At 36.2% G+C, this 12771-nt stretch overlaps 1 protein-coding gene across 6 annotated transcripts in view; it reads right to left on the bottom strand.

The window, feature by feature from the left end:
- Positions 1-12771, bottom strand: part of EXOC6B (exocyst complex component 6B) — a 613079-nt gene that overhangs the window by 535873 nt on the left and 64435 nt on the right. Inside the window, exon 1 of one of the 6 annotated variants that reach the window (XM_045054388.1) lies at positions 4025-4256. The exons of the other annotated variants lie outside the window; for them this stretch is intronic. Within the exon in view, the coding sequence (XP_044910323.1) occupies positions 4025-4086 (62 nt within the window). The 5' untranslated portion in view covers positions 4087-4256. Of the gene's footprint in view, positions 1-4024; positions 4257-12771 lie in introns of those variants that run through there. 6 annotated transcript variants of the gene reach the window in all.

Below are 12771 nucleotides of genomic sequence, written 5' to 3' on the forward strand. Positions count from 1 at the left end.
ATTATAATAGTAAAAGTAAGCTTTTCAAAAATATATATATACCAGGGTGCCTGGGTGGCTCGTCAGTTAAGCGTCCAACTCTTGATTTTGGCTCGGGTCATGATCTCATGATTTATGGGATTGAGACCTGCGTCAGGCTCTACGCTGACAGCATGGAGCCTGCTTGGGATTCTCTCTCTCCCTCTCTCTCTCTGAAAATAAATAAACTTAAAAAATGAACTAAAAAGAAATAAATAAAAATATATATATACCAAGGTCTCTGTTGAACATTTTATATACACTACCTTACTTATTGCTCAAAAACAATCCTACTGGAGTAATCACTATCATTTCACACATGAAGCGACCTTTCTGACATTGTCAGTACACAGAAACATTTACCTTTCCCAGGTTGCTACAATGACATAAAGGGTAAGATGAAAGGAAAAGGATGAAGGGGTACAAAGAGGAGATGAGATAGGATGAGGGCAAGAGGGAGGTAGTGGAAAAATACACCAAAATAATACAAATGTTTGGATAATGCAATTGTGACTTTTTTCTTTCTACTTTTCTGTAACTTTACATTTTCTTTAAATAAACATGTATTGTTTCTATCATTAAAAAAAGGAAATGCATTTTTAAAAGTCTAAAATAGTACCTGGTTCACAATAGATAAATGCTCAATAAAATGTTAACTGAAATAAAAACCACACAAAAACAACCATGTCAGGGTTACTTGGAGTCTAATGTTTAATAATTATCTAAAAATCGAATAAGTGTAAAAAATAGAATGAGAATTTCTTCTCACAATCTATCTCCTACAAACCCAAGAAGGAATCACCCACTGGTAAGAATTATTTTAATTCACTATCTTTTCTACATTCGAACCTTCTCTTCTTATTGATCATAATCTCAAAATGTATTTAAAACATAAATATATATGATATCCTGAAATTCTCAATTTGAAAACTGATGTTAACAGTTTCCTAGGGCCCTTTAATTGCAACTATGAAGTGTACCAATTAATGTTCTTTCATGGGCTTTCAAATGGGAGGGGAACAGAGGAGCCTCAATGGTTATTATGGAACCTTGTTCTACTACTAAGTAATTTGGTTTGTAAATTGGAAAAGTAGGCCATTTTTTGTTGTTTCCTATTCCACTAACAGGACATACAAAGAACTCCCTACTAATATCATCAGGCTATTTACAAAAAAACCTTCATGGTTTAGACAAAAATACATCAGGACACACCCTTCCTCTCCACCATAAGTGCCATGCTTCCATTAGGAATCAATACTCTGTGTGTGTGTGTGTGTGTGTGTGTGTGTGTGTGTGTGTGTGTTTCAAAGAAGCATTTGTTTAAGAATATTACAGTCTAACTCATTTTAAAGATTTTTCTTTAATATAAAAAATGTACAGAAAAAAGGAACTTCAGACATGATCCAACCCAAACTCACAGACACTAGTTCAATTTTTTCTAGGTATCTCTATCACATACTTGTCCAGCTTTTGTGGAAACATCTGTAGTAAAAGAAAGCTCATTATGAAGCAACTGATCCCATTTCAATGGCTGTTGCAAAGTTCCTATACAAAAATAAAATATGCCTTCCTATAATTTTCACCATCTATCTTATTTTTGCCCTCAAAGGACCACTGAGAACAAGTCCTTGCTCCCCCGCTTCCTTTCTCCAGACTAAACAATCTCAAATTATTCAACTATTCCACATATAAACAGCCTTTCAATTCAGGTTTTTACCCTCTGGACACGTTCCAGTAGTCAACATTCTTCTTAAAGTATAATAAAACAGGCAGTATAGGACAGTGGTCAAGAGCACAGACTTCAAAGCCAGGCTTCCTGGATTCAAGTTTGGTTCTGCTACTTATTAACTATGTGACCTTGGGCCAATTATTAAACTTCTCTATACTTAAGTTTCCACATCTGTAATATGCAGATAATAATAGCAACCAATTCATACAGTTATTGTATGAAGATTAAACGGCATAATATCCGTAAACCATCAAAACAATGACTGACACACAGAATGCATGCTATAAATATTAGCAATTTTAAAATCAAGCATGGTCAAGCTAGGGGGGAAAAAAAGACACATCTCCTTTAACTTTTTTACTCAGCTTCTATTAAAACAGTCTTACAATAATGCTTTAACAGTTTTGGCCGTCATATCATGCTATATATTGAGCTTAAACTCACATAAAATCTTTTAATTTGCTTTTATATACTGCTACACTCACTCAGTTGATATCCTAATCTCTAACTTACTACCTATCACAATTACAATCTATTTTTCCAGTCTACTGAGATCTTTTGAGACAATAAATTTGTCATTCAACTTTCCATTTCCATGTTTCCCTTTGTCATGTAGGCACATGAGTATTTTCACAAAAGAAAACTCTACTATGGAGAAGGCAAAAACCTAAGCAACGCTACAATCTAAGACAAGAGAACCCTGGAAAACACCAACATATAAAACTGTGTGATTTTCTGGTTCCATTTTAAGGGGAAAGAAGAGACCATCAATCTCATAAAGTCAAATAGAAAGCTTGAAAAAGTTAATGTTCAGTCTTTAAAAAAAAAAAAAAATAAGTCCAGGTTATAGAAGAAGTCTCCAACCCCACTTCCTTTAACTAACATTCAGCCCCCCAACTGCGTCCAACTTGGAGAGAACTGTCATGAGCCAAAGCTTTTAATGTCCCTCCCTTTTGAAGGCACAGTGGAAACAATTCCCCAGAACAAAGGAGTTGCGTCAGAGAGCTCTCTGCTCTTTCAAGTTGGAAGGACAGTTGATTCACACCATGTGTCAAAGAGAAACACCAACTAGAACACCAAGTGAGATAAATTTTAGGCCTTCTGAGCTGTTTAATATTAAACTGTAATAAATCATCTTTACAGCAAATTATAAACAAAATATTTTGTTTACCCTTTCTCTCATATGTGTCTTCCCTTGCAAAGAAATTCTAAGAGAATTCTTAATTCCAAAGTCACATATTCTCCACCAAGAAATCATTTTCAAATGTTAGCATCCAGAATCAATGATCTGGTGCATACTCCCAAAACAATGCCCTGGCATATCACAATTAGCCTTGCCATATGGCCCTTTGTTTTCCAAAACAGTGTTAGTTGAGTGATGGTCATGGTCTTTGATTAAGATCTCACCTGTCATTAACTCTACACTGAGTCATCTTAGTGTCCTGTCCGCTCTGGTCAATGATTTTACTTTACACCTAGATCATGAAATCAAATATATGTTCAACTATCATAAACGATACTTAAATGATTTTGTTTTTAATACTCCAAAAGAAAAAAACAAAAACAAAATCTGAAACAACCTTGATCTGTATAGATTTATTTGGAAAAATGGCCCTAAAAATAAAATTTAACAGAACAAATGATACCACAACTCAAATGATAAAATAAAGACTAGATTAACATGTTAAGAGACATGTTTCTGAAAAGAGAGAATATTAAAACTACATGATTGGTTCAATACAAGGAATTAGGAATTATAATGAGGAACTGTGGGGAAAGTAAATTGCCTTCCTATCAGAATTTGTTAGACATCTCCCTGAGGTCTAGTGCATATTTTCACCATGCATCTATTATCGGTTATGTATCATCTATTGTCAATCAATCTGGTCTGGGTCCTGTAATTTCTTTAAAAATCTGCTACCCTACACAAGTTAACTCTGAAGTCAACAAAATAATGATCTAATAAGGCCCAAACATCACTAAATAAACAAAGACTACTTACTAACAAAGAGTTGTGTTTAGGTCACTCTCCCAAAGCTATGAATATCACTATTCATATCACATCCCAGTTCTCCAATCTACAGAGTAACTGGATTATTTACTTCACGAGGAAAAATGGGGGCAATTATTTAAAATGTTCACAATACACTAAACTACAAAAAATAAAGTTTTAAAAGGCAGGAGAAATCTGACTATTAAATGAAATTAAATAATAAAATAAAATGACCACAGCAGGCTAAATAGAAACTGTTTTCTCAGAAATTTAAGAAAACTTACCATTCTAGGTGGGTTAGACATTTTTCCAGCATGGGCTCATTTAACAAATATTTACTGAGCATTTACTAAACGGAAAAAGACAAGAATGTTTACCTTTGAGGGAGCTGATATTGTAATTAGTAAGGAAAGACAGAATGAAAGACAATGAAAGGCAATTATAAACCTGTACAGAAATTAATATAATGTTTAAATCTATACACTTAAATCTGTATACTTTAACTCTGTATACTTTGCATTATAGTAATGTAAAATACTGTTTGGTGTGGAATTGGATTAGTCAGAAAAAGTTTCTTGAATTTGCAGAAGACCAGGAATAAGGGGGCTAGGGGAGCTTTAAAAGCAGAGGAGGAAAACAGGACACAATAGATGCAAAGAAATAAAATAAAATGACTACAGACTTGTCATCCAAATTACATAAGCAAGAAGACAATGGAAAGATATCCTTCAAGTGCCAGAGGACAAATTGTAGACCTTGAATTCTCTATGCAGCAAACACATTCTTCAAAACCTAAGGACAAATAAAGATTTTTTTTTTTTCAAACAAAATCTTAGAGAATTTGTTACCATCAGACCTGCACTACAAGAAACATTAGAGGAAGTTATTTAGGCAGGAAGAAAGTGAAATCAGGTCAAAATAGGGATCTACACAAAGGAATAAAGAGCACAGGAAATAGTAAACATAAAAGTTTTTATTATTTTTTAAACTTCCTTAAACTATAACAATGTTAAACCAAAAATAATTAGCTACAAATTGTAGAATTTGTAACATATATAGACATAACAATATGTTAGCAATAACTTAAGGTCATTGGGGGAAATGAAAATATACTGTTGAAAGGATCTTTTTTTTTTTTAGTTTAGTTTTGAGAGAGAGTGTGAGCATGGTAGGTGCAGAGAGAGAAAGGAAAGAGAGAATCCCAAGCAGGCTCCATGCCATCAGAACCCCGATGTGGGGCTCGAACTCAAAAAGTGCAAGATCATGACCTGAGGTCAAATCAAGAGTCAGACACTTAACTGACTGAACCACCCAGGCTCTTACGTTACACAAGAATAGGGATGATATCATTTGAAGATAAACTGTTGTCTTAATCAGTTTAGGCTACTATAATAAATTATCATAGACTGGATGGCTTAAACAACAAACATTTATTTCTCACAGTTCACCAAAATAAGAAGCCCAAGATCAAAACACTGGCAAATCCAGTGTTGAGTAAGGGCTCGCTTCCTGGTTTACCAGACAGCCATCTTCTCATTGTATCCTCACACTGTAAACAGCAGAGAGAAAGAACAAGCTCTCATGTTTCTTCTTATAAGGGTACAAATCCCATTCATGAGGGCTCCACCTTCCTGTCCTAACTACCTTCCAAAGGCTCACTTTGGGGGTTACGATATTAACATACAAGTTTTGAAGGGACACAAAACATTGAGGCCACAGCAACTGTGATAATTTAAAGATGCATATTACAATCCTTACAGCAATAACTTAAAAAAAAAACGGTATATCTAAAAAGCCTACAATGGAATATACCAGAATGCTAAATATTAAGTTAATCTCACTCAGTTAAAGAAAGTAAAAAGGGACCCAAAAAAATGGGGCAAATGAAAACTAAATAGCAAGATAATAGGCTCAAATTTAATCAAATATGTAATGATATTAATGTGAATGGTTTCCTTTCCCTGCTTTCTTTTTAACTAATTGAGCATACCTCCATTTTCCTCCTTCCCATCTTTTGAGCTATTGTTGTCATTCCTTTGTGAAGTGCCTTGGTGTAATTTTGTTGCTTACGTTTATCCTGCTTGAAGATCTTTAAGCTTCTTGGATTTCTATTCTAATTTTCCAGAAAAAAAAATCACTTTAAACTGTTTTTAAATGTTTCTGGTTTTAATTTCTGGAGGTAAGCCCATATCTGTAAGAAATATGATAATATTGCTGCTTTCTTTTTATCAGTTTCATATATCATCTCTGTCCTGCTATAATTAGATCAGACTTACCTCATTCCATATCACTTCTCTCCCTCTCTTCTCCATATACTTGTACCACTAAGGCAATCAGAAATTAAAGGAACAAGATGCTGGAGGCCAGGGGAAAAATGAGAAGAGCTGAGCCAACATTCTTTAGTCACTTTTTCCCCTCGAGGCATTTGCTAAATCTGTGCACAAGTAAAGCTAAGTTTCCAGTAAAGAAACTGAGCAGAAGGCCATGACTAAGAGGAAGAGAAATCAGTTTTTGACAGTTTTGTGGAGCTGAAGTGACATAAATTAGAGACTTAAGAAGTAAAGATCCTGGAGAGGAAAAATGGGAAGGAAACAGAATACTGCTCTCTCCTTCCCTCAACACAACTTGCTGAATTCTTAAGCTACAATGGACAAGAGGCTAAGAAGACAAGCAAAACGCCTCTAAGATGCAGAACAGGGTGTTAAGAAGTTTTGAGATATAGAGGAAATAAAGATTAGAATTCAGTGTCCACCTGAAAGAAGGGGCCCTAATCATCACTCCAAGGCTATACATCTTTGTGATAGGATACCATAAGGCAGTAGTGCACCACAGACAGCCACGGCCTCGCCAGCGCTGAACCCTGAATCTAGCAAGCTCTGACGGGACAAAGATCACTGCCACTCTATATGCCTTACAAAAAAGAGGGTGGAGGGGTTAACCTCTTCTTAGAGAAGATAAGGTCATCCAGAACCTCCACAATTTTTATCCCCATTCAGGCCAAAATTACCAGGCAGGCTAAAGGAGAGGATCACATGACTGAAGGTCAAGATCCATAGATGATCCAGATGTGGACATCATCATGAAAGGACTTTAAAACGGTTATGATTAATAAGACAAGAAAAAAAGGGAGGAAAGATTAACAATATTGATGAAAAGACAGAAAATTTCACCAGAGCCTTAAAATCTATATTATTTTTTGGGGTGCCTGGGTGGCTCAGTCGGCTAGATGTCCGACTTCGGCTCAGGTCACGATCTCGCGGCCAGTGAGTTCGAGCCCCGCGTCGGGCTCTGTGCTGACAGCTCAGAGCCTGGAGCCTGTTTCGGATTCTGTGTCTCCCTCTCTCTCTGACCCACCCCGTTCATGCTCTCTCTCTGTCTCAAAAATAAATAAACGTTAAAAAAATTTTTTTAAAAATCTTTAAAAAATCTATATTATTTTAGGGGCTAGGTGGCTGGGCTGAGCCTGGGTGGCTCAGTTGGTTAAGCATCCGACTTCGGCTCAGGTCATGATCTCACAGTCCGTGAGTTTGAGCCCCACGTCAGGCTCTGTGCTGACAGCTCGGAGCCTGGAGCCTGCTTCAGATTCTGTGTCTCCCTCTCTCTGACCCTCCCCCATTCATGCTCTGTCTTTCTCTGTCTCAAAAATAAATATTTAAAAAAAAACTTTTTTTAAATCTATATTATTTTAAAATGGAGGGGAAAAAAATCAGAAGCAAAAAATATGATTTTTAAAGTTAAGAACTGCATAGATGGTTTGTCAGCAAGAGAGGATTAGTGATGATAAATCAATAGAAAATGTCTAGATTGAAGCATGAAAAGGAAAACAAAAAGATGTAAAATATAGAAGACTATTCGAAATATGAAGCATACGGCACACAGTCCAAAGGCCCACCCCAGCAGTTCTCAAACTTTTTCACCTTAAGATATCTTCATGCTTTTAAAAAATACTAAGGTCCCCAAGTGCTTCTGTATATATGCTTATATTTATCAACATTTGTCACATTAAAAATTAAACTAACAAAAGAATTTAAGCATAAGAAAACATAAGCATGTATCACATTAGCCTTTGAAACAGTGATGTTTTCATATATCATGTAGTCCCTAAGGTACTATACTGTATATTCTCCTGCAGAAATGTGAGTAGAAGAAGTTAGTGGTATTACGAAAATCGTTTTGAATTTGTGACTCCCATGAAAGGGGTTTAGTCTTTCCGTAACAGGGCAGAAACAACATCTAAAGACACCATGGTCAACTATTTCTTACCCAAAACTAATAAAAGACATCAATCCACAGTTACAAGCCCAGCAAACCCCGAGCAGGGTGAATACAAAGAAAACTATACCTAAATACATCAGAGTAAAACTACAGAAAACCGAAAAGAAAGGAGAAAATATTAAAGGAACAACAATAACATTAAACAGAAAAGATATGTCAAACAACAACTGAATGATACCTTGGCAGTTCCTCAAAAAATTAAAAATAAAGTTACCATGTGATCCAGCAATTCCACCTGTAGGTATACACCCAAAACAACTGAAAGCAGGGACTCAAAGAAATATTTCTACATCTATGTTCATAGTAGCATTATTCACAAAAGCCAAAAGGAAGAAGCAACCCAAGTGTTCGCTGACAGATGAATGGATAAACAAAAGGAGGTACACCTAAGATAAAATATTATTCAGCCTTAAAAAGGAAGGAAATTCTGGCACATATTACAACATGAATGAACCCTGAAGACATTACGCTAAGTGAAAGACACCAGTCATAAAAGAACAAATACTGTATGATTCCACTTACATGAAAGTACCTAGAATAGTCAGATTCAGAGACACAGAAAGTAGAATGGTGGCTGCCAGGGGCAGGGGAAAGGGGAGAACGGGGAGTCATTGTTTAATAAGTACAGTTTGGGAACATTAAGAAGGTTCTGGAGATGGATGATGGCCATGGCTGTACAACAATGTGAATATACTTAATGCCAATAATCTGTATAGTTGCAAATGGTTAAGAGAACGGGTCAGTAGTAGACTTGCATTAAAAGAAATGCTGCAGGGGCGCCTGGGTGACTCAGCTGGCTGGGCGTCCAACTTCAGCTCAGGTCATAATCTCACAGTTCCCCGCAGCAGGTTCGCTGCTGTCATCCTCTGCCCCCTCTCTCTCTGCCCTCCCGTGCTCATGCTCGCTCTCTCTCTCTCTCTCTCTCTCTCTCTCTCTCAAAAATGAATAAACAGGAATGGCTCAGTTGGTTAGGCATCCAACTTTGGCTCAGGTCATGATTTTGTGTTTCATGAATTCGAGCCCCGCATCGGGCTCTGCGCTGACAGCTCAGAGCCTGGAGCCTGCTTCGAATCTGACTCCCTCTTTCTCTGCCCCTCCCCCGCTTGTGCTCTGTCTCTCTCCCTCTCTCAACAAAAGATAAACATTAAAAAAAAATTAATGAATAAACATTTAAATAAATGAATAAATAATAAATAAACAAACAAACAAATGCTGCAGAGAGTTCGTCATGCAAAAACAAAGCAATCTCAGAAAGAAGCACAGAATGGTGGAGGAAATGAAAATTAACCCAAAAGGGTAAACAGTAATGAATGCTGACTCTAAAAAATAATAAGGATAATGTCTTATGGGCACTAAATGACATGCAAAATTAAAATTCATGACAGCAATAGCTTAAGAGGTAGGAGAGGATAAATGAAAATCAAGTGTTCAATGATCCTAGCACTGTCATGGAAGTGACACAAGTAATAATTTATACTACAATCTATGAGTCAAAGATGCATATTGTAATCCTTAGAGTAATTCCTAAAGATTAAAAGAAGAGCCAATGAACAGGAAAAGAAAAAGTCAACTATCATGAAAAGAAAATCCAAGATTTTTAAGTTCAACGAAGCTCTCTTTTCGGTATAAAGTCTACAGAGCAGCCATTCTGAATATACAGTTAACTGAAAAATGTGTTCACCTAAGTCCTTCTTAAGGCAACTACTAGAGAAAGAACTCCAACCAAACTAAATGACAGGAGAAACTTCAACCAGAAAGACTGGCAGGGCTCTAGTCTTTCCATAACAGGGCAGAGCATATTTAACTGCAACTCTAAGACAAAAAACAAGATCAGGTTAAAAGTCACAAAACATAGTATATAAATATAGTATGTAAAAATTACACAACTAAAAAGAGAAAAGAAAAAATAGAAAGCAGCATAAGCTAGTTGACTGCTTCGTACCTAATAACTGGGAGTCAAAGCTAAGCAAATCAGGTACACATCTCCAATCCCTAACCTAAAAATCCCTGAAACAGAAATGTTTCAGAATTCAGAATTTTCCAGATTTTAAAAAGCAAGTAGGGTGCATATTTCATACATTTCATAACATCCCCAGTGAGATCTTAAGAAGCATTCCCCTCATCTATCACATTAGTATTTCTGCAGCAAAATGTAGGAATATTTATACAACAGTAAATATAAAGACTATCACTGGGGCGCCTGGGTGGCTCAGTCAGTTAATTAAGTGTCCAACTTCAGCTCAGGTCATGATCTCATGGTTTGCGAGTTCGAGCCCACGTCAGGCTCTGTGCTGACAGCTCAGAGCCTGGAGCCTGCTTCAGATTCTGTGTCTCCCTCTCCCTCTGCTCCTTCCCTGCTCACGCTCTGACTCTCTGCCTTTCAATAATAAATAAACGTTAAAAAATTTTTTCAAAAAAAAAAAGGCTATCACTACCTCAGGTCAATGCTTGTCAGGTTTTGTTGCCGGATGAATTTAGACAAGCTTGGACAACAAATGTTTTCAGGGCCTTTGGATTTTTGAACTACAAATTCAATACAAAGGAACCACAAGATCAAAAATACAATTTTTTTTTAATTCAAAGAAAAAAGACACTATGAGATATGGCTTACAGTAGTAACTTCCTCCATGCCCCCCCCCCCCAAAACACCTCTTTTACTTAATACTAAGTTATTGTTAAAGGACTATGGTGCTCTAAATTTCCAAGTGGTGGTACTTGCAGAGTAAATTGCTGATGAACATAAAAGTCACTAGGGGGCAGCAGAGCACAAGGAGTGTCCCCGGAAAAGTGGTGAAACTGGCAAAGTACTTACATAGCTAGAGTACCAACTAATGGAAACATTTCATTCACTAACACAATAAAAGACTTACCGATTAACCTGTAAAATCTGCTTCTAAAACTTCATTATATTCCTTCATTATTTTTTAGTTTTTATTTTTAAATAATTTCACACTGCATGAGTAATACTGAGAACTCCTGTAATAGCCTTTACGCAGAATTCACCAATGTGTAAGTTTGCCACATTTGTTTTATCATTCCTTGTATGTATATATACATTTTTATTTTCCTAAACCATTTGAGCATAAGTTGCATATACTGCGCCCTTAAAACCGCAGTGTGTATTTCTTCTCTTACCTAACGACAGCACAGTTATCAAATTCAAGAAATTTACATTGATACAATCATAAGCTAAGTCATAGTCCACATCCCAATTTTGTCAACCGTCCCAATAATATTCGTTACAGCATTTTCATTTCTTTCTGGAGGGTGTCCCATCCAGGATCATCTATTCCCTTCAGTTGTCGTGCCTCTTCAATCTCCTTTCATCTAAACTAGCAGTTCTCAGACTTTTTAGATACAGAAGCCCTTTACATTATTAACAATTGAGGACTCTAAAGAACTTTTCATATGAATTCATATGAACATATGAATATACATACATATTATCATTAGAAATTAAAACTGAGAAAGTAAAAAATTAATTCATTTAGAATTAACAACCCATTAAACATGTTAAAGAATATGTTTTATGTTGGGGCGCCTGGGTGGCTCAGTCGGTTAAATGTCAGATCTCATGGTTCGTGGGTTCAAGCCCCACGTCGGGTTCTGTGTCTGACAGCTCAGAGCCTGAAGCCTGCTTCAGATTCTGTGTCTCCCTCTATCTGCCCATCCACTGCTCATGCTTTGTCTCTGTCTCTCAGAAATAAATTTTTTTTAAAAATGTTAAAGAATATATTTTATGAAAAATACTTATACATTCTAAAACAAAAAATAGAACACCTTGTTTTACAGTCATGCAAATCTCTTTAATGGCTGGCTTAACAGAATACATCTGGATTCCATAACCACTCCTACATTCAATCTACTGCAGTGCAGAGTTTTGGCTGAAGGATAGGAGGAAAATCCTCATACACATGCAGTTGGAAAAACGACAATGTATTTTTAAAACTTTTCCATGTATTTTTATATATATACATATACACAAATTTATGTTACAGCCTCAAAACTTTATGAGTTTCAGAATAAAATCCATTTGTCTTACACTTTGAATGAATCTTTTACCCACATGATTTTGTATCATAGGGCATTGGTCATCTGAAAAATACTGACTGGTTCACTTGGTTTTGTTAAGTCTTTCAAATGTTGACATATTTCATTATACACCCTCAAAAACTCACATTAATCAGTATCGCCATCCAGTCTCATAAGTTTCTAAGTTTCTAAGTGCTGTCAACCTTTAGAAGGGCAACAGGCCACATCTACGAAAACATAAACTTGGAACAATAGTAAATCCCACACAAATAGTGCAAATAATAAATCGGTCATTCTATACAACACAGCAATAAAGATGGACTTGGGGCACCTGGGAGGCTCAGTCAGTTAAGCACCCGATTCTTGATTTTGCCTCAGGTTATGATCTCATGGGTTCATGAGATTGGATTTGTGAGATCAAGTCCTGCATTGGGCTCTCTGATTCTCGCTCTCTTCCTCTCTATCTGCCTTTCCCCCATTCACACGTACTCTCTCTCTCTCTCTCAAAAATAAATAAACTTAAAAATAAGTAAACTAAAAAATGGACTTTAATCACAGTAAACAATATTACAGTATCACTGTACATCAGAATTGCTGAAATAAAAAGTGGCGACAACACCAAAATGCTGGTGAGGATGCAGAGAAACTGGATCTCTCATGCATTATTGGTGGGAAGGCACTGAACAGTACAGCCATTCAGAAAAATAGTTTGGCAGTTTCTTAA

Source organism: Felis catus, chromosome A3 (genome assembly GCF_018350175.1).
Source record: "Felis catus isolate Fca126 chromosome A3, F.catus_Fca126_mat1.0, whole genome shotgun sequence".
Taxonomy (NCBI): domain Eukaryota; kingdom Metazoa; phylum Chordata; class Mammalia; order Carnivora; family Felidae; genus Felis; species Felis catus.